This window comes from Passer montanus, unplaced genomic scaffold (assembly GCF_014805655.1).
Source record: "Passer montanus isolate IOZ18808 unplaced genomic scaffold, ASM1480565v1 scaffold2, whole genome shotgun sequence".
Lineage (NCBI taxonomy): Eukaryota > Metazoa > Chordata > Aves > Passeriformes > Passeridae > Passer > Passer montanus.
Genome location: NW_024366591.1, coordinates 14875676 through 14900842, shown reverse-complemented (window position 1 = coordinate 14900842; position 25167 = coordinate 14875676). Strand labels below are relative to the sequence as shown.

Genomic DNA, 25167 nt, shown 5'->3' with positions numbered 1-25167 from the left:
TCATTCTTCTGAAGCAAAGTAAATTGAAAAAGTAGCAAATCTAACCACACTTAAAACACATTCTTCTCTTGTTAATGGACGGAAAGCACTTATTGCCCTGTCTGGATCTCTCTGGCTTTATTGAACTGAACTGCATTTTGCAAGTAAACCATTAGTGGTCTAATTGTTACCTGAAAAAAATAACCATACAATATCCATCTCAAAGAATGAGAATACTCCCAAGGACAGTACCTCAAGTTACCTTGAAGAAATTGGTGCAAGTTTCTCATCAGCCTTTGAATCCCAGATCTGTTTATCTTCTGAATTACTGGTTGGTCTGTACAGCCTACTGTCACATCTTGTCATATCTCAAAATAGTAGAACTACAAAAAGGTTGATAATTTTGCAGTGAAGTAGTTACTTTTTAAAACTTTTTTTTTCTGGCAAGTGGAGAGTTATTAGGCTATTAGGCAAATTGCAGAAAGGGAGTTTGGAGCAAGGGACTTAGAAAATGAATGGTCTGAATCATCCCTCTCCTCAGTCAGGGCTGAGGCATTCTGGCAGAACTGCAGGCAGTGCTACTCCAGCACAGCCTGGTATTACTTGTATGGAGAAACAAAGGGCTTCAGTAATGAAATACCCAGCCTGGTACTCATCGGAGAACAGGGCTCCATAGGATTTGATGGGAAGGTTAAGAGTGTCTGGGACAAGGAAGAGAGGCATTATAAAGAAGAGTTATTTCTGCTTTAATTTTAGCTTTTGTTCCTGAAATCTTGCCTTTTCATGGTTCATGTTGGGGTTTTTTTGCAATGTTTACTTACCTAGGCTTCCCAGAAGCTTGCACTGTCTGTTTACTTGGAATAGTGGGTATTTGTGTGCCAGTAGCACATCTGACTCGTGCTTCAGAGCTTCCCAGAGATCAAAGCTGCATTTACAAGAACTGGAGAGAAGCTATGCTGGAGTGGGTCCAGATTTCTTGGGTTTGTTCTTATGCTATTGCAATAAAAGTCTAGATTGTTTTGCAGCCATACCATCAATTTGCTGCACTGCTTATGCTGGGGGGACCTGGCACTGAATTTGACTTCGCTGCATTTATTTTATTGCAAATGATGCATCATGAGTCAGAAAGAGAGAGGTGTTAAAATGATGGATAGTGGATGTCATCCAGGATGTATAAAGTCAGCATTGTCAAACACAAAAGCTAGAAGTGACTGTACAAGATACAGTTAGCCTGTGCCTCAGAGAGACTATCACAAAAAAAAGTGAAGTGGTCCACTTAATTCTTTGATATGTGGTCTCTGAAGTCTGCATTATTTAATAGTGAACCTGTCCCAAAAGTTATTGGTTATTTGGAGGCTTGGGAGGCTTTTTCAGTTTGTTGTTTTGGTTGGGGTTTTGTTGTTGTTGCTTGGTTTTTGTTTGTTTGGGGATATTTTGGGTTTTTTGTTTTGTTTTTCTTTGGGTTGTGGGAGTTTTTTTGTTGCAAGTACTTTAACATCGGCTAACAAGGCTGCCGCCTTAAGACTGGGATTTGGCTGCAGCTTGTGAACTGCCTCAAACAACACTTTGGGGAGTAATGAGGCTGCCTACTCTGCCACTGAATCAAATACTTAACTGCTGCATGGTTGTTCAGGCTCTATTCACTGTTCAGTAATTGCTGTGTTTGATAGCTTGGCTCTCTTTTAAATCTGTTCACCAAATTCCTTGGTCCAGAGCAGTTTCTTCAAGGATTTGCCAAGCATACAGCTTAACTAAATGCAGAAGAGACTGTTCTTTCCACAGAATTTTGTCTGCTAGGAGAAAAGGACATAGCTTGGAGGAAAGGTGCGCCAGCACATCAGGTAAGGTGCGGTTCCTGGCAGTTATCACAGAAAAGAGGTGTAGGTGTGTAGTCACATCTGGATACAGATGTGCTTATTAAAAAAGTGAATGGACAGTGTTTCTAAAGGGTACATGCTTCCCATGCATACTGTACAGCAGTTATATGTTAACAGCATGACACTTTGGCACTACACTGAAGCATTTGGGAAAAGGTGGTGCACTTCCTAAGGAAAATGGCCTATGCTGCAGCTGTTAGTTGAAGTTCCTATGTCTTTCCAGTAACAACATCCTAGTGAAACTAACTTTAGCTGCTTTAGCCTGCATTTCTAGGAGCTCCATAATGATGGTAATAAACAAATATTTTTATGTCTTTAATGCTACGTAGCTGCAAATTATGGCACTTCAAGATTCTGGATTCTGCCTCTCCCTTCTTATTAAGGAAGCCTACATGCACTACTGCTTAATGCTGACTTCTTATGACTGAAACTTGCCTATTTTTGCTCAACAGTGGAAGCCATGACTCTCCTGACAGCCTCCTTCTGCAGAGTGTATTAGACATCATTGCTTAAATACTTAAATGTGTGGAATAACTCTTAAGTTCTCTCCTCTACTAGGACACTGGTATAAGGGAAGCAAATCTCACCCTCAAGTAAATTCCTTCATAACCATACTATTAATCAAAATAGCTGATTAAAAAAAAAATCTGTGGATATAGGTCTAACTGAAGTCCAGATTTTTATAGTAAGGACACTGGTATAAGGGAAGCAAATCTCACCCTCAAGTAAATTCCTTCATAACCATACTATTAATCAAAATAGCTGATTAAAAAAAAAAATCTGTGGATATAGGTCTAACTGGTCTAACTGAAGTCCAGATTTTTATAGTGACATAAACTACACTTAAAAACCCTTGAAATCAAATTGGCATCCTAAGGCTCATACAAAAGAGTTAGAGAGTTTTTTTCTGAAACTGTGTGATGAAATGAACAATTATGGATTAAGAATAAAAAAATATTCTACATGTTTGGATCACATTGTTGGGCACAAAGAGGGCTTTTTTCAGCATCTAATGAATTGTCTCAGACTACCTGGATCGCCTGCAGGTCTTACTCCTGGCAAATGGCTCATGAGGACTGAAAGAGAGAGGTGTGTTTCTCTCCCCTTCCTGGAATGGGAATGGCAGAACACTTGTGGTATCTGTCAGCTGCCAGTCATGTCCCTGTCCAGCCATATTTTGCCTTACACAGGATGTTTTCAGACAGCCATGGAAGAGACTGAACTTTCAAAAGGGATCTTTACATTGTTGTTCTTGGTCTTAAACCAATGCACTCAGCTATTTTGAGCTAATGCTCTTTGGGGTTTGGGGAGTGTTTTCAACATGAGATCTGCTCTCAGTACCAATGCTTCTGTTTAATTGTTATTTTTGATGTTTATATACTAGCTTGCTCTTGGGTATGGGGGCATTTCACACAGTGGGTCAGGAGAAAGACAACAGAACAGTGAAGGACACCTGACTTCTGATTATTTTAATGCCGCAGCGACTATTGACTGGACACCTGACTTCTGATTATTTTAATGCCGCAGTGACTATTGACTTCTACAAAAAGAAAAAATTAAAAAAAATAGGTTGTGTTATTACTGCTGAGCGACTATTGACTTCTACAAAAAAAAAAAAATTAAAAAAATTAGGTTGTGTTATTACTGCTAGGGTGGGGGAAGGAAGTGACTGCTTGTTCAGATTTTCAGAAGCTTTTTCTGTTAATGTGCTAAAATAATTTTGTGAGGACGTTGAATCTACAGTGAAAGCATGTCTTGCCAGGAGATTCTGCAGCTCCGTAACTGTGATTGTTTCCTGTCTACCAGTAAGCAAGTAGTTAATATACACAATTTTTGGTTTAACATGTAAAGGATAGGAAAAAGAAATTGAATACATTTATACATGTATGATAAAAAACCGATAGGCTAATTTATTATAGAGACACTTATAGACACAAAGGAAGAGCAATAGGTGGTTTACAGACAATTTAAGAAGGCCCACATGGAGAGTCACTCAGTAAGTGGGGCAGGGCTTGTGTGGAGATGCCTTTTGTCTTTCTACTGCTGATCTGCCTCCTAAAGGTGAAGCCTTGTCTGCCAATGTAAGGCAATCCTCTGCTAATCTGAGGAAATCCATTTTGTCTCAGTCAGTTGATATAGGCAATGATCTCTTCACTCACACTGAGCTTTCTTCCTCAGAGGTAACTTGGAGGATGGCATTAGAAAGACAGAACACTGCTCTCTCCTGTGCAAAGATTAGCTCTGGTCACTCTCAGTATTTGACTGAAAAACACAACACTTGTCAGTGCATCCAAAATCTGTTGAAATGAAATGGGTGAAGTTTATGAAGATGGCTCTCTGATGACACTTGCCTCTGTGGAAGTACTTGAGTGAAGTAAGTTCTTCATTCATCCATGGAGGTCTCTTGCCCTGCTGGCCTGATTTCTTTCTCACTGCAATGCACCATCCTTGAGCCTGGCCGAAGTGATCTCAACTCTTATGGATCCTTCTTCCCATCAGGGCCTGTTCTTATGGGATTCTTCTTAGAAGATCCCTGAAGAGCCTAAAGTCAGCTCTCCTGATATCTATGGTTATAATCTTACTTGCTGGTCTGCTTCCTCCTCACCTAATCATGAACTCCACAATCTCATGGTTGCTGCAGCCAAGGCTGCTCCCAACCTTTCACATCTCCAAGAAGGCCTTCCCCATTTGGTACCATGAAGTCAAGCAGCACACGTTCCTTGTGGGGTCCTCTATTTTCACATCTCCAAGAAGGCCTTCCCCATTTTACCATGAAGTCAAGCAGCACACATTCCTTGTGGGGTCCTCTACTACCTGTGACAGGAAGTTGTCACCAGTGCTTTACAGGAACCTTCTCTGCTGTTAGACTCTTTGCTGTGTTGCTTCAGCAGGTGTCAGGATGCTTAAAGACCCCACAGAAGAACCAGTGCCTCTGACTCTGAGGCTGCTTCAAGCTGCCAGTAGAAGGGCTTATCTGCTTCCTTCTACTGGTCAGATGGCCTGCAGCAAACACCCACAGCAGTGTCTCTTACTGGTCTGTCCTTTTATCCTGACCCTTAGGTCATCATCCATCCCTAGACAGAGCTTGATACATGCTATGTGTTGTCTCACATAGAGGGCAACTCCAGCACTTCGTCCTCCAGGTCTGTTTCTCCTAAACAGCGTGTGGCCCTGCGTGACAACATTCCAGTAATCCCATCCCACGGGAGCTATCCTATCACGTCTCCATAACTGTGATGAGGTCAAAGCCCTGTGCCTGCACACAGATATCCAGTTCCTGCTGATTATCCCCCATATGTGTGCCCTGTGTACGAGCACCTTACAGAACTGTTTAATCATGCCAATATTCCCGTGGGGATGCAGAGGGATGTCCCATAACCCTGTGCTCTGGTTACATCGGTTGCATCTTAGGCTTCTTGTGCTGGTTTGAGATATTCTCTCTTTAGTCTCCTTTTCCTGCTAGTGTGGTTTCTATAGTTCTCCCCACACCCAATCTCTGTTGAGCCTGTGTCCCCATGTCCCTTCCAGTCTAGTTTAAAGTGCTCTCAATGAACCCTGCTAACAGGCAGGGGCCTGCTTGTTGCCAGCAGCCCAGGTGCAATAGAAACTGACCTAAACACTTAGCACCCTGGTCTTTACTTGTTTAGTTCTTTCAGCTTATAGTATTTTACATGATCTAGGGAAAAAACCTGGTAAACTTTCCTATTCCTTTCAGAAGAGGAGCAGGAAGAAATCCTGTTTTAAAAACAATTCAGAAACTGATTAGGAGAAACATCTACCAGAGCACAGGACAGTGCTCTTGTAAAGTCAACTCTCTCTATATTTTTCTCCTAAAACAAAAAAAAGCACCTATTTTTCTTTTAGCTGGCTTTTTAATGGAAAGCCTGTACTAAGGGTTTTAATACATTTTTTTTCTGTAATGTTTTGTGTATATATACATGTGTTCTGGCTCTGCTTTTCTCAGCTTTCTGCCTTTTAAGTCTCTCTTTTAAACTGAGCTAAAATAACATCTATTAAAAATTAGCTTCAAGGATGGAAATTCATCTTTCTCTCTCTTTTCAGCCCTGGCCTGTTATGAACCTTAGTGCCCAAGTTTTCCTTGCATTAGTGCTGCTCAATCTTTATGGCCTAAATGTATCTAGGGCATTCTGCAGCTACTCCAGCACACTCTGTGGCTATTTTTGGCAATGTAGCTTTTGTCTGGCAGTGCTAGAGAGAGATGGCATATGCTCACTGCTGTGCATGTGACTTGATTTAAAGGTGAATGATGTGGGTTTGTTTATGAATATGTATTTATCAGAATTTAAAAAAAACCCTACTCTGTATAATGTAGAAATCTGTACAAATTTAATATGCTTGACTGCATGAGTTTTTATTCTCCTTTTTTATGTAATTGTATGCTCAGTGAACTGTGCATTAGAAAGTGAATTAGCAAGTTAATTTACCCTACATGCCAGTGATAGAATAGCTTTTACCCCCTCAGGCCATGTGATCTGAACTGTGTGTGAATGTATCAGAATACACAAACACTCCTTTTAGAATCATTGCTGGGAGGGGTGGTGTTTAACCTGTTCTCTCCCTAGGTTTTTAATTCTGGTTTGCAGTCTCTATCAGTAGGGTGGTTTTGAACATGCTCTGAGTGAACTGGGTTCTGGATTTGTTTGCGTGCTTTCCATACTTCATGTGCTGTACCTCAAGGGGACCTCTTGTGGAGCAAGTTACTTGCTCATCATCCCAACAAAAGTAATAAAATGAATGATAATGAATCTTTAGTATTTCTAATCTAAGGTAATTAATATTTACACTCTATTTTGAGTTTGCAACTCAAACTACATAATGTTTAGTAATCTACTTCCCTACTATTCCATAAAACTGTCAGGCTCAGTTTCATGGAAGCAGCTCTAGAGTCATGGTTACAGTTCAATGACAGGGTAGCCAGTCCCCCAGGAAAACTTGGTTTCAGACTTTATCAGTTGTAGGACTGAAGGAGGATATTTGCATCAGAACCAATAATTTGAATAAATGAATGATAAAGGATCAGAGAATAGGAATGTTTTCATCTAAAGATGTAGATCCAAGTTGTGAGAGGCTAAGTGCTGGTTAGTGCTCCTGGGATTTTCATTGCTCAGGGTATATGGGAAGGCTCTGACAGGACCACATGCCTAATCCCACTCTCCCAGCCTCCCTGGTTAAACACAGCCACATGGCTGCTTTTCACATTGCAGGACAGGACTTGGTCTGCTGTGTGCCTTTTTAAGCTCCTGTGCATGGGCCAGCACGCAGTGGGTGGGAGAAGCCCTTGTGCCACATGAGTACAGGAGTTATAATGGCTTAGCAAATGGTTTGTGTAGAACAAGCATGTTTATTAGCTGTTGGTACTGAAATGGGAGGTATAACAAAATGGGAGGTATAATGCCGTGATTTTCTTGGTGAGACAAATCCAATTTTAGTTGTTTTTTAACAAAATGTATAATGAGGGAATTGCAGGGGAGAATTATTTTTGGTCATATTGCATAGGTATGTGTTATTTCTTAGTGGGAAGTTAAACATGGCATAGAGTAAGTGGCCCTAGAGCACAGGTATTTCTTAAAATCAGGGTTAAATATGCTATCAGCATTTTTTTTTTTTTTGAGGATGAGGGAAGGTTTATAGTAGTTGCTATTTTTTGCTAGTAACTGTTTTGCCATATTGAGCAAAGTGTTGACATTAATGACTGCATTATGATTGTTGAAAATGCTGGTTTGTTATCAAGCCAATAGAAACACATCACGAATTACGTGATGTCCAAGAAATGTTAAAATGCCAAATAATATATTTAATACTGAAATCTTGAAAAGCCTAAGTAAACAATCTGCTTATGTGCACATGCAAAAATTCTTTATAATCAAAGCCCCATCTCAATTCAGTTTTTGCTCTTGAAATGCTTGTTGGATTTTTTAGTATTGCTGTAACTGATCCTTGTATTAAGCTGTTTGAAAAGGGAGGTGAGGATGTGTTTTAAACATTTGAAGGGCTGTTCAAGGCAAACATGGAGGTTCCACTGTGTGGAATACTTCTCCATTTTATTTGGGAGCAGGTTGGAGCTGGCTGACCAAGGCCTCCTTCCCAGGCAGTGTGTTTTGAAATAGGAAGTGGGGCAGTGTGGTAGACAGCTGCCAGCACCAATAACCGGTGGCTTGAGCTGCTTAACAGAGGCTAAGCCCAAATCTATTGACGCAGAGCACAGGGAAGTGCTCCGCAGACTTCTCCCCCCTCCCTGTCCTTGAATATAATCTCATGATGCTGTGGATGTGACAAACTCCATTTTGATCAGATGTTGGGCCAGAAATGGTGAGAGCAGGTCAGCTTTGACTCAAAAGGATACCTGGATGGCACGCATTCTCCACACTCTCTGAACCTGCGCCTTTTCCTTCCTGACACCACCTTCTTTCTACTTCAGGTTTGCAAAATTGCTGGCCTGAATTTTTTATATGTAGGCTGGGAGATTGAAGCTATGCATACAGGGTGATACGGATCATGCTATGGATGCACAGTAGACCTCTGCAGTGCAAATGAGTGTTGAATACTGAATATAATGGATGAAATAGGTAAGCACCTTGCTCTTCATGTTTCCAGAAAAAGTCCTTTTAAATGGCTTTCCAATTAAAATTTGTAAATGGAAAACATTATTTCTACTTGTGGGATGTATGTAGTAGTTCTCCTTTGTACTTTCACTTTATAATTAAGGAGTCTGGCATGGTGCAAGGGGTTGCAGAAGAGCGATCTGCAAATATGTTGATATTCTTATTTTCTTTTCTACAAGGTAGATTATGAAAGTGAAGGTTTTATCTTTCTGTAGTATCTGTTGTTAATATCTAAGTAATTAATTACTAATTGTTTTCTAAAACACCAGATTACTTATTGAAGTTGACTTCTTGGTTTTAAGTAGCTCTTGATGTATGGTGCAGTTATCTATTTGTTCACAACGTTATTCAGTCTAATTAGTTTTAACTTCAAATCTGCAAAACAGGAAGAGGCCTGTTTTTCTGTAATGAAGTCTTTTACAGAAGCTAGGGCCTGCAGTCACTAAAACAGCTGCAGTGCAATATCCCAATTCCAAAAGTATTGACAACTTTTCAGGAATATTTCCTTTCCTTCATCCACTCTAGGCTAGACAGCTGGCAAAAGATGTTCTGTGGTAAGGAAGCACTGCTGGAGTTACTCTCCAAAGGGTGAATTAGTAGTGCTTTTTGTAACTTTTAATCTCTTTAGTTATTCAACTTTGTACAGGCACAGACTGAAAACAAGAGTATTATTTTGCGTTTTCCCTTCTATCTCCATTTAGGTTATTTTCTGGTGAATAAACACAGCAAAAATATATTTTAAAAAAACTAAATAAAACCATTTTTTGATTCAGGTGCTTTTTTTGCTGTCTCATTTTGTCATTCAGCAGGTCTGTTTGACTTTTTGGAAGTTGCCTTCTGTGTTTATTCTGTAGACTTTGAGTTATGTCATGAGGGTGTCTTTTTGTTCACTATGAACTGTCCCTGAATTAATCACTTAATTGCTCTTTATTTCCTTTGCTCTAAGTGCTACTTAACATACCTAGAAGTAGCCTGATACTGAATAGTAGCTTGATGCTATCATGCTTTTTATGTGCAACACCTTCATCTGACCCTTGGAATGGCAGCTCACAGTCCCTCTATGGAGATGGTCCTTTTCTTCATCCTCTGTAGCCTAGGTGCCAGCTGCAGCAGTATTGTTTTTTCCCCTGTACAGTTGGTGTCAGGCTCTAGAGCAAACCTGGTGGAAGTCACCATAGATGCTGTGAGCAGAGGAGTCAGCAGCTCCTGATGTTGCCTTGTGTTGTGGTGCCTGCCTTCAGCACACAGCAGTGATCAATCAGCCCTTGCCCATCATGGGACCAGTCCTGAGGGTACAGCCCCAGCACAGGGTGCATTTGTGCTCACTGAACAACCAGAGGTCCTAGTACATGTGGCCTGGTTTGATGTCTGCAACTTTCATTTGCTTAAATCATGGCTGTCATGTAGGGATTATTCTGAAAGTGAATTGAGTATGAGGTTCTTTAATCTCCAGATAAGTTTGTGAAGTTATGACAATGAATAATCTGGGGGGTTTTGAATTTATTAGTTAAATGGGGCAAATGAAACTTAGTGCTTCTGGGAATAAAGGGTAGCTAGCACTATCTGATGGCTTATTACTCTTCATGCATGCTTAACTATTTTCCTTGATGGTTATAAGAATTTCTCCCTTTTTTGTTCCTGATCTTAGATTGCAGGGTTTTTCCTCTTGGGAGTAGAGAATTCAAGGAAGGGAAGAATGGGGATACTAAGCTGTGAAGTAATTGTGAGGGGGGAAAGCAGTAAAAGTAAGCTGAGACCACCCACCTCACTTTAATTTCAAACTTAATTGGGAACTTCAGATGTGAAAAGCTGTTGCTGTTATCTGTTTTATCATTGCCTAAATCTTTGGAAATTGAATTAATCTGAAATCTTAATATTGGTTACAAAAGCAATGGAATTATGCAGTTATCAGATAATGCTGGAAAGTAGAAATGAAAGTATAATATAATAATAATTAATAATTAATAGAATAAAATTTATTATTGGAGGATGTAAACAGAGACAGCATTTTGTTATAAGGCCTTGATTAAATGATTTAATAGAAGGCAAGGCAAACCTTTAGGTTATTATAACTTAGGTTAATACAATTTTTTACTTAGCTATTTTTAAAAATCAGCATAATAACAAAATTATTAAATTAAACAAGAAATTCCTATATTGTGAGGCTGTTTTAGTAGAAAAGAAGAATAAAGAGCTGCTATGGAATACTTATAATAAGAAAATAACTAAAAAGTGAGGGGTTTTGCTGTCTCTTGCTATGTCTCTGTACAGTACTACAAAGTCAGAGCTGCTGCAGTTCTTAAAACCTGTGTCCAGTGACCAACATTTGTATGAGAAACAAAAGCAGGTGCCAAGGCAGTGTAAAATGATGCAGGTGGGAGGAGTAGGGAACGTGGAATAGCTTGTACATTCACAGGCACCTTTCTGTATGCACATCCTTAGCACTTGAATTCCCACCCCTCTGGCCTGGTTGGAAAGCCTATCTGTATTAACAGAAATTTGGCACTGAACGGGGACGACAAATTCCTATGAACAAAAGGGTTGCCCTGACTTTTAAAAACTAGGGTCATGCATTGAAGCATGGCTTCACTTATATTATTTCTGCTTGTGGTTAGGGAGGTATGATATTACCAGGATGACAAGTCCCTCATACATCTACAATAATTGAACAACCTATTTGATCAAATAGAAATAATAATGCTTCTTTCATTTGGTGTCTTTTTTTCTTTCTACAAAGAAGATTGTACAGGTTTCTTGGAAGAAAAAGAAACAAAAAATCCATAGATCAGAATATGTATGGAATGTTTTCTTCTCCTGCATAGGGGGATAGGATAGAAGCAGTTTTTTTTGTGTATGCAAAACAAATCACAGCTCAGACAGAAAGCAGATCGGTTCCAGCTATCTGAATCAAAGCAAACAAAATTGCTGTGGTTTAGTTTGTTTTTTTTTCCTAGGCAGTAAAAGATTAGAAATGCACATATTGGCCAGCAACAAAATGTCTTGGAAAAAGACATTTATCCACCTGCCTGAAGTGCATATGCTGTTTGTTCTCTGGAAGTGTGCAGTCAATGCATGAAGCAGAATGAGACTTTCACATTTGGTAACAAATGTTCTTTGGAAGTGTTCTCTTCCTGGTTTTGAAAACTTTAACACTAAGTTGTCAAAATAAAAATGAAGCAGTGTTTGAAGACCTGCCATATTTGAAATTATAATTATGCTATTAAATGAAAGCCTGAGGATAGCTGAGACTTAGACAGGGACTACGTCTGCTTCCTTTAGTCATGAATAATAAAAATAGAGATGCAAATAAATAGCTGATGCTTGTAGTACTACTTTTATAATACTAGTTTTGGGTTTTCTATGATGTCAGAGGACATAATAGACACAGCAAATTTACAGGGTCGTGTAGCATTGACTTTCAAGCTTAAGTGATATTTTTAACGCCAGGTAGCTGAAAAAGCATTTGAAATGGATCTCTGCTATTTTTAATGTGTCTAGCACTTTAAAAAAAATCCATATAATCCTCTTGAAACAGATGGCTACAGTGAGTTAAAATCCCATGCTAGGATTTGGGTTTTTACCTGGTACTGATACCAATGTCATGACACAGGGATGATTCACTGAATTGGGAGGCGAAAACTGATTTCAATGCTGTTAAAAAAAAGAAGGCTGTGGGGAATTGTGAAGTCCCTTTGGGTGCAGAGTTGGCTGTTAGATTTATTTCTTTTAGTTTGTGTTGTCTTTTCCAGACCACATTGGAATGTGAAAGGTGGTGTCATCTAACTTCACAACCTTTGCTTCTGTGAGAAAGGAAAAATAGGAAGCTAAAATCTTTAACTTCAAATAAATAATATTTGTAAATACTTGGGATGCCTAAGTAGAGACAGGATTTCAGCTGAAATTATTTGGTGTAACTCTTTATCAGGATAACCCAGGAACACTTTGGGGGAGAGGATTGAGGTGTGAAGAGGAGGATAGTGGTATTCGTTTTATCTGGAACTAAAACATGCATGTATTTTCTTTTTTTAACAGGTCAGCTGCTTTTTTTATCTATAGAACTACAGTAGTGTTTCTAGAGATGAAGCCAAAAGATTGGTGTTCTTGTCCAGATAACTGGAAATAATATAGCTGATGATTAATGAAAGGAGCACATACTATTTCAATGTGCTTGTTTCCTGCACTCTTTTCATTGTAGAAGGAGGCAAATGAATGGAAGGGTAAAATGTTGACACACATTTAAGTTTTTACAGTTAAGTCACTTAGTAGTTAAAATTTTTATCCTGGTGCATTCCAGCAGTTGACCAGAGGTTAATTTGAGCCAACGGACAGAGAAGTTACAGCCTTTCCTTGAATTAAGATACAAATTGCACTGAAATGTATTTAAATGTAATAAATGCAACCGCCTGCACTGACTGTTCTACTATCTATTTATCAAGTGCACACAAGACAATATATTGTGTTCAGCAGGGGCAGGAAGAGTGCAGCCCAAGTTATGGCCTCAGCTGGGCAGTGCCCACAGCTCTGAGGATGCATGTGTGCCCTGCTTGCTCTCTGCCCTCAACTCTCCACGAGTGCTCAAGCACTCAGTCAGCTCTGTTACCACCTGCAGCACTCAATGGGCTGCAAGGGTGTGAGTATTAAACAGATAGAGAAATATTAAGCAGTTCGATAGAAGGTAATAAAGGACTTGAACTGTAGGGAAGTGAAGCCTGTTTTTTTGGGCATACGATTTTAATGTGATGTCTTGAGGTACATTCAGAACTTCCTTATGCTCCCCTAGTTTTCAGTGTAGGTCATTCCTAGCAAGCTGAAGGATAAAATGTGTAGTAGAATATGGAAGATTTTTCAAGAGATGTCAGAGAGATTCTTTACTGGAAGTTGAATAAGTCCTTCAAGCTGGTAGCTCACTCTGTTTTTTCTAAGGCTCTTACTGCAAAGCCTGCTTTAGTGTTCTTAGTTTATTGCTCTAATACAGGCAGATAGTGCTTGGAAAAGGGCAACTTTGGCATCTTGGCAAGACCATACACATGTGAAAATATCTTAGTATTCTGGAGTGTTTCTGCTTCCTGGTAAATTTTAGGATAACTCTGAGTGATTCTTAAGAAGGCATGTAGGAGGTGAGAGCTCATCTTGTAGATGCAGTCAGTCAAGAAGCTGAGTGTCTCTGGACTTCAGTGACAGGTTTCTGTTAGTCTTTAAAAAGCTGGTGATGGGGCACAGTCAGATTTTTTTTTCCCAGTACTCTACTCACTTTACTGAGAGAGCTTTTTATCTTGACATGCCCCTATTCTCAGTTTCTTAACGCTGCTTTAGCTAGACTTGCATCAAACTGCAGAGCAAGCAAAGAGGGTATGAAGAGGGATGTTGGGACAGGGAGTAGGTGGTTTGAATGTGTTACATCCATTAGGAATGTCCTGAACAAGAAGTACTGCTGCTGGGCCTGCCAGATGGGTAGTTCAGAAACTAGGTTATTGTGAAATGACTTGCTACTGTTGCAGTCACAGATTATTTGTGTGCTTTTGGCTGAGGAAAATATGGTGGTTTTGTGCTAAAGCATGTTTTGTGTCATGATAAATGCATCTCTGCTGCTGTGATCTATACTTGTACAATGGCAGAGGGGTATGGTAGTCTTAGGAGGACAGATTTGGAGGAGGCACTCCAGTGACTTTGTTTAATTAGATCACAGCCAAGTCCTTCCTTCAGCTGTATGAAATGCAAAGGTAGCTCTTAATGATGCACACTTTAATAGCCTGAATGAATACATGGAAGCAAATGTGATGTTCCATAGGACTACAGCAGGCCTAAACGTGACCTGTAAAGGAGGCTGTGACACTTGAAGCAGTCAATGAGTCCTTAGGCTCTTTCTGTACTTGCTGTAGTTTTCACAGTGGCCCAGTGAGAGCTGGTTCCCCAAGCCTTGCAGTCAGTGTTAGTAAGCTCTTTTTCCTTAATGAAGCTGTGTCCCCAGACTCCCAGGGGCCTGCAAACTTATGCATGATGTAGTGCCCTCTGTGCACTAGTTTGTCAGCCTGGAGTGGGTGATGTGCCTGTGATTTATGAAGCTTGTTCATCTGTCCTGGAAAGAATCATTTTATGTATTCAGTCTAGTCCTGGTGAAGTATGTACATTTGCAATAACAGAAGCATCTGTAAAATAGAGATTAGAGTTATAAGGGTCTTTCCTCTGCTTCAGCCTTGAAGCTGGCTGACACGCTTGCCACAGAGCCCCTTGGGAGTTGGTGTAGCGTAGAGTGTGTATTAGCATCAACATCTGCCCCTTTTTTTGTTAGACTGCTACTTCTGTCCCTTGGGCATGCAGAAAGATGTGTAAAGAGTGAGGGCAGGAGACAGCACTAAGATAAGAAATTTGACCCTCTTTTCCCCTTCTGAAGCCTGAGCTCTACTTTCCACTTGGTTTTGCTTTATAAAAGTCTTCCTTACCATGTGGCAGCTGAGCCCACGGCTCCACATGCTAATGCAGAGGAACTGGATTATTTCCTTTCTCTTCTATAACTTTCTTAATTAACATTTTCATTGCTTAATCTACGTGGCTCAGCCTGTCTGCATGCCTTCTCTTGTTACAGTCTCTGAAGTAAGTGATTTAAGAATCTCATAATTATATACCTTGAAAAACTAATTTGTATAATCATCTTGCTAGATTCAAAACACCTGCTTGCTCTCTAGTTGCTTTTTCTCTGTGGAAACACTGATATTATTGATGGAATGGATATTAGGAATGGACTCTGTGTTAACTTTTTTGACTTTGAGGACTGTAAGGGATTGCTGAAACATCTTCACAGTAATTTTTCTCTACCTCATGTTAAAATAGGAGGACCACTTTTGAGTAGGAGAATGAAATATTTCTTGTTTGTTGAAGTATCTAAATTTTGTGACTTAACCTAGTGTTGCCTTGCTCTGATCCCTCTGGATTTCCTCTTCAGTCCTCAATGAGTATAAATGAAGGGCTTCTGAAAATTATCCACTGTGTGATTCCCCGTGTTTCAACACTTAAGTACAGCAACAATGTAACAAAGTCATGTCAGAGAAAGTGTTAAAATCAGCTCTAAAATGCAGTGTCAGATTAAAGCGTTTTGGGATGGTTGGTACATATGTGTTCTCATACCCAGAAGAGTACTAATTATGTCTGTGGCACTTAGTAAGAGAAAATGCAGTTGTGAACAACTCTTCTACATAAACAAAACTGTAAAAACAAGTACCTCATTGCAGATGGTTTTATGAAGAAAAAAATCAATCCAAACAAAAAACCCCAACCACAGATGAGAGAGCTGCCAACTGTTATGTAAATATAGAGAAATCCTTAGAAATCTGCACTAAGATGTCTACATATTTAATACACCATTAAGCGCTTATCCTTGGGAGGGAGGCCCACGTAAGGCTTTTTCTCCATCTTCTGAGCTAGGAGTTCAGTAACTATTTCTCAGCTGGTCAATTTAAGCCTGAGTGCATGTAGTGAAAAGAGCCCTTTCTTGGTTTGTGTGTGGTTCATCGAACAAGGTGGCTGCTTAAAAACAGGAGTGTTTAATCTTATTCATCAAGTCACCCTTTGCTTCAGCTTTTACCCCAACTGACCTTTCAGCTCTGCAGAAGGGAGCACATGCAGTAATTAATCAGCCCATGCTTATTATTTCAGGTCACTTGCGTGGTTTAGACAAAAGGAAGAAGAGGAATACAAATGCAGGATATTTTCCACCATTTGCTTTTAAGGGCAGGGTGGAGAACGACAACGTGGGCTGTCTGGTTTGTTACAGTGGGTTTGGGTTGTGTGCTGCCTTTGATGGAGAATTAATTGTATGTAGTTGGCTGGGTGGGCACCTCTTAAACAGGAAGAGCTGCCTTAGGCTGCTTAGCTGTAGGGGAAGGGGCTGTCATACCTACATTGGAAGGATTAAGGGCTTTGTGAGGTAGAGAAGGAATATCTTGAGCACTTTTTTGTATTCAGAATGTCTTGTGGTAGAAATTGTTAATAGCTAGTCGTCCGTGGGACATGGTAAGCTTCAGACCTCATCAGGCATGCAAAGTGTCTGTTAAAATCCATACAGGATACCTATGGAAGTAGTTTTATGAATAAATATGAAAAACATACATGTAACAGTGCAGTTTATTATTTGTCCAGTGTTTCATATGCTTAGGAAACTAAGCTCTCATAAGACTTGTTTTGAGAGCTTTTCTTGGGGGGAAGTGTGACTTGTCCTATAGAAGCAATTAGCCACTGGCAAGTCTGGGACATATTTAAGACTTTCTAGGTTATTGGAATTGGAGAGGCATTTTATTTCCATTCAGCTGGTATGGTTCCTTCTGATTTGTACTTATCTCAGAGGAATCTAGTTGTTTTCTGTTCTCTCTGTCCCTGTAACTTGCCTTACTTTCCCATTTTGTCATACAAACCTAGAGTAGAAGTCTGTTCTGTAGCAATTGGGGATTGGTTTGTCAGTTCAGATCTCTTATGAAGAGCCTGAATGGGCTTGAATATAGGCATTATGGTCTCTTGTCCTACGGAAGGGTTGCAGATCTTCTGCGTAGGAGTAGGTGCTTCTAGGGTGGGAGCTTTGAGTAGTGTTACTGGGCAAAGAAGTTTTCAACATATGCAAATATGTTATTTAACTTCCTACTGAAGTTGAACAGCCTGACTCACAGTAGCACCGCGTGATGCATGAACCACTTGGAGTACAGTGTCCTTCTCCCAGGTTGCTTACAGTCTTTTCTTAATCATTACAATATCTAATCCCAGATTAGATGTTGAGGAAGAACAGTTTCCAAAGCCAGTGAGTGTTCTTTAGCTCCTGACCAGATGACTCACTAGCATGTCTTTAAGAGATTTCCTTGGAACATCCGTAGAAGATTATTGTTCTGGTGGACATCTGAGAGCATCACAGACAAATTCATGTCATCTAAATATAACATTAATTCTTCCAAGGGGAAGATACTTTGCAGCCCTATTTTTAAAAAAATTTACAATATTATCAGAATGATCTTCCCAATTAATCATATTCACTGCTACATGTAACTCGGCATGTTATCTGAATTTCTTCCAAATAGAGAATTGACAAGTATTCTGTCCTCTTCAACAGAACTTCTGTTCTTTTGAAGTACAATGATAATTGTTTTGGTTTTAAAACTACACTACTTTATTCCAGTGTATACATTGGGCACAGCTATGAGGGGAAGAATGAAGTGATAAATGTTCTGCAAGTGAAAACAAATTACACATTTAGCACAATCTAATTGCATAGGTCTAGTCTTCTGCCAAAATAAAAATAATCTTTTCCTGGCTTACCGGAAAATAATAAAAGCTGGAACTCCTTAATTCATGTTATTTTTTCACATTATTTACCATCAGAATTCAGGAAGAAGATTTTTAACTCAGGATCAACTCTCATTGGTTTGTGAGACTGTTAGTGTCATCAAAATACAGTGAAATGTAGACAAAATAAACCTCTATATAGCGTGCAAGTTAATCTGTTTTCTTGTTACGATCTCAAATTAAGTTAATATATTTAAGTATATACATACTTATAATTGATTATAATTAATACATACTTATAATTCCCAGTCTATATGTAGCAATAGCAGGAGGTTTAACTTGTATAGCTAAATTTAGACTGCTCCTAATTTGCAGAAGTGTAGGAGGAGATGACAGCTAGGACTACCTACTGCTAGTTATGCAGGTATGAGTATCAGTTCACTGTGACACTAATTGCTGTTCATTTGTGTAGTTTGAAAATGTGTGGGTTTGGCATTAGTTTTTGTTAGTGGATTTTGGAACTTTAAAAATAGAGGGTAGTTCTCTTCTCTCTGGCTTTGCATAGTGGCACTGATGTAGTGCTGCCTTGAATCAGGTGCTGTTGTTCAAGGTGGTATAGCAATGCCAAGGAAAGATCTGTCCAAAAATCTGTCAGATTTTTAAAGCTGTGTGAATGTTCAAAAATTGGCAAAGAATAGTGATTTTCTTGATAAATAGTTTAAAAAAGCAGTCTGTTGAAAAGCTGTGGTAGTTAGGATGCTTTGTATGCTTTACAGGCAGCCTAATTCCCATCCAAAATAGTCTGTATTGTGTAAGAACACTGAGAAGAATAATAATTTGTCTTGTTATGAAGGCTGCAATCAGTTCCCAATCACTCTGTTCCTAAAACCTCGCTGAAGATCACGTCTGTTTTTAACATAAAAAATCATATTCAGCTTTATGATGTTCAGTTAGACGGAAAGTCTTGTATATTTGTTGCTTCTTGTTTTTTTCAGAATGTATTTTTCTGCTTTCTGGGCCTTAGAATAAAACTGCTCTTGATCCCCTTCAAGCATACTCCCAAACAAAGCTATTTAAAGGGTATGATACCATTTTTCCCACTTATCTGTTGTGATCTGTGCTGCAAAGCAGACTATGGACAGCAGAGCAAACACGTAGCTGTGAGAGAAGCCACCCCCAGGCTTGTTGTTAGGCCATGCATGGCACGGGACTAGTCAGCTGAAGAGCCACAAGAGGTATTTCAGGCCCTTTCTGGGTGAAAAGAGAAAAAGGACGACGGACAGGTCACAGATCACAGAATATTCTGAGTTGGAAAGAATGCACAAGGATCATCAAGTCCAACTTTTAAGTGAGTGGCCTATGCAGGGATTAAACCCACAAACTTGAAGTTTTTAGCACCACGCTCTCACCAACTGAACTAGTCTCATGGTGTAAAAGAAGAGGGATTGTACTCTCTGTAAAGGAATGGTTTGAATGATTGGAGCTTGGCCAGGGGCAGGCCAGCAGAAATGTTGGTGGTGCTGCCTTTAGGTAGCTGGAGAGAGCCTCAGGCTGTAGTACTCATGGGTGACTCTTAAACACTGTTCTGGAAGGGACATGCAGCTGGGTGCTAGAAACCAGGAGATGAGTTTACACATTCTGGAACAATTCCCAATGCAGGCGATTAGTGAACTGACTAGGACTCATGTTCTGCTGGACTTGCTGCTCACAGACATGCACTGGTAGGTGATGAAAAGGTTGAGGGCACCTTTAAAGTGCTGTCTGGCAAACCTTAGTTTTGCAATGTGTTTGTCTCTAGTTGCATCAGCTTTTGGCATTGATCTTCTATTAAAAGCAGGAGAAGTGCTTGTTGGAAATAAAAAGTGCTGGCAAATTTATTTTGGTTTTGTTTGTTTTAATTGCAAAGCTGGCACAGAAAGAGGTAAGCATTAATGAAAATAAGTTAGTTGGCACTCCAGTTGCTGGAAGTAATGTTTGAGAGTGTTGTGAACAGATACAGAGTGCATCTTATTATTGTGTCCTGTATTGTATAGTTGTGATGTGAGTCCTAATTGTTCAGAGCCTGGTCAGCAATGTTCTGCTTGGCTGTGCTGATCAAGGGGCTGTGAAGCAAGGTGATCTCTTACACAGCAACATCATGCTTCAAAGTGATTCACTTTGAAATATTTATTGTGTTGAATGAAGATAAACCAGTAAGGTGGACATAATTTATGTTATTTTAGTCATATTCCTTAGAGCTTTAATGATCATATAGCCTGGAACCTCCCTGGTAGTAAGCTACTCACTACCCACAAAAATACTTTTATGAAAGATTGAAGCAGGTTTGATGAGTTCTGGCTCCCTATGAAATGGCAATCTACATGGGCAAGGCTTAAAGAACAACCTTTTAGATAAGTCCATTTGCATCCTAAAAATAATTTCCACAGTGCAATACAGGGAGCCCAGGAAGCACTTAGTACCAGCCTGATTCTAGCAGTAACTGAACTATGTGGTCCCAAGTTTTGTACAACAAAACACAGTGTGTGTCTCCTATATAAGCTAAAGTTTTGTTGTTATAATTTAGTCTAGCCAGGAAAGGGAATGTGGGGATCCTGCAGGCAATCTGTGGGAACCATTGCTTGGTTGGTGTGGAGCCAGTTCTGTTCGGTGGTTGCACACAAGAAAACTTAATGGCTCTGGCAACCAATCTCCCAAAGACTGTCTCTGTGAGCAAAGGGAAGGGCTGGAGGATAGTGCCGGAGTGACTTGCCTGAAGATGAAGCAGTGTTGTGCACTTTTCCATCCCCATTTCACCTGTTCAGGGGAAAGAAGGGAGGTGTGATCAGCCTGTCTGAAATTACTGGACCTGCTATCTCAGGCATCCAGCACAGGCTGGCTGGGCTTTCAGATATCTAACTCTAATATGCTGAACAATGCATTTCTGCATAGAGTCAAATACTGCGATTGCAGCATCCATTTTCTCCTTTTTCACTATTTATGTAATGCATAAATTTTTGTGAGGCTTTGTTTTTTTGTGCTGAAGTGAAATATTTGATGAGCATTGTGGAGCAATAGGTTGACTTTGAAGTGTTACACTGAAGTAAGTGACTTGCAATAAACACCCCAATGAGACAGTCCATTTTTTCTCTTTTGGTTGACCAAACAAAAGAATCAGAACCAAGAACATGGTCTAAAACAAAATAACTCTAGAGGTGCATTTGGTACACTGTTGTTTAGTCTAGTAATTCTTGTAAAACTCTTTAAAGGCAGGGATGCAAAAATATATAAAATATACAAAACATGTTATTAATATTAAAAACATTATTTAAAGGCCTCATTGTTTCTGGGGTAAAATTGAAAGACTTTTAATTAAGTTATATTTTTAGCATTGCTATCAGAGCAATTGTAATCCTTCATCTTTGTTAGCAGGTCTGTGAAGGCTAGGCTGCTGTCATGAATATGTGGCTTAGAGGTCTAAATTCTTTGTTTTCTCAATCCACGATAAAGAGGAGGCCACTTTATTGTATTAAAGAGCTGTAATTCCATGAAGCATTTCAGTGATGTTGTAAAATCAAGATGTTTTGCATAATAAAATAATCCCAAGTGAGAATTTTATCGTTCTCATGCTTAATTTGAATTTTACAAGGCAGATGGCAAATAATGAACGTTGCATAACATTTCCCATTTAAAGAGTCTTGTTTCAATCTCTACAACTTTGATAGATTTAAATGGTTTGGCCTCTATTTCGCTTTTGTCAGGTTCTCTCCCTCCTTCTTGTTTTCTTCATCTTCAGCAAATGGACCAATTTCTAAAGAAGGAGACATAGGAAAGAAATAGGGAAATTCTGCGATTTCGAAAAAAACCCGAAGACTCTTAGTACCAGTCTCAAGAGATGGCTTAAGGCCACAATGCTTTAATGAAAAGATTTGAAACTGGGAACAGTATGGATTTGGTTTTAGAGCTACGCCTCCTCTTGACCTTATGAGAATCTATTCAAATTAGCAACATAAAAAGTCACAGCTCATGCCTGCCAGGGATGCATTCAGCATTTGAGTGTTATATTTCTGTCCAGGATTTTTGCCTGCGCTGAGGCAGCAGCCTTTCTTCTCAAATGCTTTGGTCTAATCAGTGTTCAAATTATTCATGATCCCCATGGAATGAGTTGAGCATGGTTCCTCCCTGGGGCTTTGGGGTCTGAGAGGAAGCAGCCCGAGAAAAAAAGTCCCACTCTCTGCAGGTACCTTTGGCACCAGTTGTACCAACTAGGAGTGTAGAGGCTTGTTTTTCTCCCACGCTGCCCAGATGTTGGATATACAGAGTACCTGTATATATATATTGAACTAAAAGCAGTGAAAAGGGTAAGGAAAGATTTTTCATACTTCTGTTAAAAAAACAGACTAAGAAATGTTGGGTTTGATTTAATTTTAGTAGCTACCATCCGTGTGGTTTTTTTTCAGAAGATTTAATTTTCAGTGGTTTTTATAACCTGAATATGGCTGAATCCTTTCAGACTGGTTTTGAAATTGTGGAGCATGCTTAAAATAAAAGTGAGTTAATCAGAGACAAAAGGTTTCTCTGAAGACTGTAGAGGGACAAAAAATGAAATTTATATTCCCAAAGGCCTAAGAACTGCAAATTATGGCAGTCCAGCAATGCAGTCACCAAGACAGCTAACAAGCAATTGCTTGAAAAGCCAGTGACACCAATGCTTAAGGAACTAAAAGAGAACCCTCATGGACTTGGAATTTTTTATGCTTTTATGAGATATGACAAACTGTTGTAGTACTGGACTTGGGGCAAATGTTTGTGCTGCCAATAGAGTGGTCTGTGTCTAAGAGAAATCACCTACTCATGGAGATCCTATAGAGAAACAAATTTTGGTTTTTTAAAAGACTTCTGCAGGCTGTGGAGAGTGTGGGGTGGCAGTGTATAAAGACAAGATGTACTTTTTAGTGGTGGGACACCCAGTCTCAGGTCCAAGAGAGAACCTGGGTAAAAAATATACTTTGGTTTTGGTAGTGAATTGTTCTTATAACACAAAGGCCAGAGAGCTCTAATAACCATTTGATGTATTCATAATAAAGACTTTCTAAAAGTAACTGTTGGTGTTATTTAAAGATTGCACGTAATGCCTTCTGATTGAAATATATACCTTTGCCTTTCTAAACACATTCATTTATTATAGTTTTTCCAAACACATGGAGCTCAGAAATTATTGAGATTGTTTGTGCAGACTCAGTTCTGTGCGTGGAGTGTTGTAATTAGCAGTTAGAATCTGCTGTCTTTCTGCCAAGCAGTACATAGCTCCTCAGGAAGCTCTACTTCCCGACAGCTGGACAGCAGTAAAGAACGGCTCCCTGAACTGAAAATAAATTTTCCAGTTTCCTATGATGTTTACTTTGAAACACAAGTTTTCCAGAAAGTGGTGTCTTGAGAATCTTGTTGAGCTCTTGGCTGCTATTAGCTATATTTGTCTTTTGCCTCCTTAAATATGATAGTGTATGCCTGGCACAGCTTTTGTTTTTGACAGTGATTGAACTAATTAAGGATAAGTAATGCAACAGAAATATATTTTCTTAAGTCAGTGTTTCAGCTCTGTTCCCTGCTCAGCAATGGTAGGAAACATTCCTTTTTGCTGCACTGTTTCTGTGTACATGCACTTTGTGCCACACTAAATGCTCGTTTTATTTGGCTTGCAGTCATAGCATAGATCTTTTATATAAAAAGAACATGAGAAGAAGCAGCAAATGGAGTGTTGCACTACTTGCTCTAAGTAGTTGCAGCATCCCTTCCAGCGAGGCAGAGGCAGGCTACCAGAAAGCTGCCTGTTTTCCTCAAGGAAGAATACACTGAATTACAGTAATGGCTTGTATGTGTACATCCAGGAGCTCAACTGCTAAATAACAGCCTTTGTAGTTCTGTTTCGGAAATAATTGTCTGTACAGAGCAGGCTACATAAACAAAGCCCAGCATCTGTGAATCTTCCTGCTGTCTTTAGTTGAGAGGTGGCTGTTGCTATAGCAATTTGCAAGCATTATTCATGTTTTATTTTCCTGAGGCTAGAAGGAGGACTCTGAACATCTCTGCAAAATCTGAGCTGCAGGGAGCTTTGCTCAAGAAAACCTGCAGCAATGAAATGATTACCTATGTTACTTGTATTGATCCCACAAACTTGTAGGTAGTCTAGAACTTATCTGTCTGGAAGAGAAATCCCAGCAAATGTGCCAGGCATAAATCTAAGTGGCCTAAAGTGTTGTTGTGTGAAGATAATTAGGTACTAGGAGCAGTGTAGCTATATCAGTGTAATGCTTAACTTGGCTTTTCAGCCAAGTCAAGCTCCTGAGGCAGACTCTGGTGTTGACATGGCTCTCCCACATTCAGGTCAGGGTGCCAAGTCAGGAGATGAAACCCATGTGGCAACTTTTTCTTAGTAAAAAAAAATGTGCTACTTCATTATTTTATTTAAAAACTGAGTCTTTTCAGGAAATTCTGCAGCTTCTATAGCCAGTTATAGTAAATTTTATCCCATGTTCCTATGCATGGAGTACTAAATGCCTTAGACTGTTAGTGTTAAACAATACTTCTTTTCCCCCCATCCTCTCTTCTTGTGTTTTGAGCATCTTTATTTTTACTTATTCTCTGGTGAAAGATTTGATAAGATCTCACCAAAGGCAGTTGTCAGGGCTTGTGCAGAGCAGTTTCTTGGGAGTTGTCCTGTGAAACTAAACCACAATGGGCATGAAACACTTTCACTCTAAAACCACTTGTCTGTTTGTGCAAATGTACTTCTATTATGGCTGACTGTAAGAGGAAAATAGCCACTAAATCAATAGGCTGGGTTGAAATTACCCTGTCTCATTGTGGTGAGTGCCCAGTTATTCTCTCCCAAGTGAGGTAATTGAACAAAGTTACTCTTGCAACCCCATCTTCTTCCTAGACGCAAAAGGATGAGACTGAAGATGCTTTAAAGCAGTTATGGGATGAAGGCCAGGACTTCACTTAGTTCAGCAGATACAGTGATTCTGAGTTTAAAGTAACTGAAAGCAGAGGAGGGGAAATCTTGGATAATGGATTTCTCTTAAGCTTTTTTGTAGATGGGTAGAGAGCAAATTGTCATTTGTGTGGCAGGGTAGTAACCTGGAATCCAGTGAAAGCTGCTGTACTGTTGGCAGAAGCTCTGTAGAAAGAAAGTGATTGGAGGTACCCAGAAGGTCAGGGAGATGTTAAATGTATTCTAAAAGTAATGCAGTGGCAGAGTTGTAGTCTCACTTGTATTGTTGTGTAAGGTGGCAGTGCAGAGTAACCAAAGAAAGAAGGCTTTGAAGAATAATTCTATTTTTGAACTTTCTTATGCTTAAAAAGTTAATATCACTTCATTTAAGTGTCTTATGCCTCTTGCAGCTGCTCTTGTGTGTGTGTATAAAATGCTAGAAGTGCCCTAGTTTTAG

The 25167-nt window shown here is 39.5% G+C and overlaps 1 protein-coding gene across 3 annotated transcripts in view; it reads left to right on the top strand.

Annotated features, from left to right (window-relative positions):
- The window catches only part of MAP7 (microtubule associated protein 7), a 99424-nt gene that overhangs the window by 15602 nt on the left and 58655 nt on the right, over nucleotides 1-25167 (top strand). Inside the window, exon 1 of one of the 3 annotated variants that reach the window (XM_039707093.1) lies at nucleotides 8378-8443. The exons of the other annotated variants lie outside the window; for them this stretch is intronic. Within the exon in view, the coding sequence (XP_039563027.1) occupies nucleotides 8431-8443 (13 nt within the window). The 5' untranslated portion in view covers nucleotides 8378-8430. Of the gene's footprint in view, nucleotides 1-8377; nucleotides 8444-25167 lie in introns of those variants that run through there. 3 annotated transcript variants of the gene reach the window in all.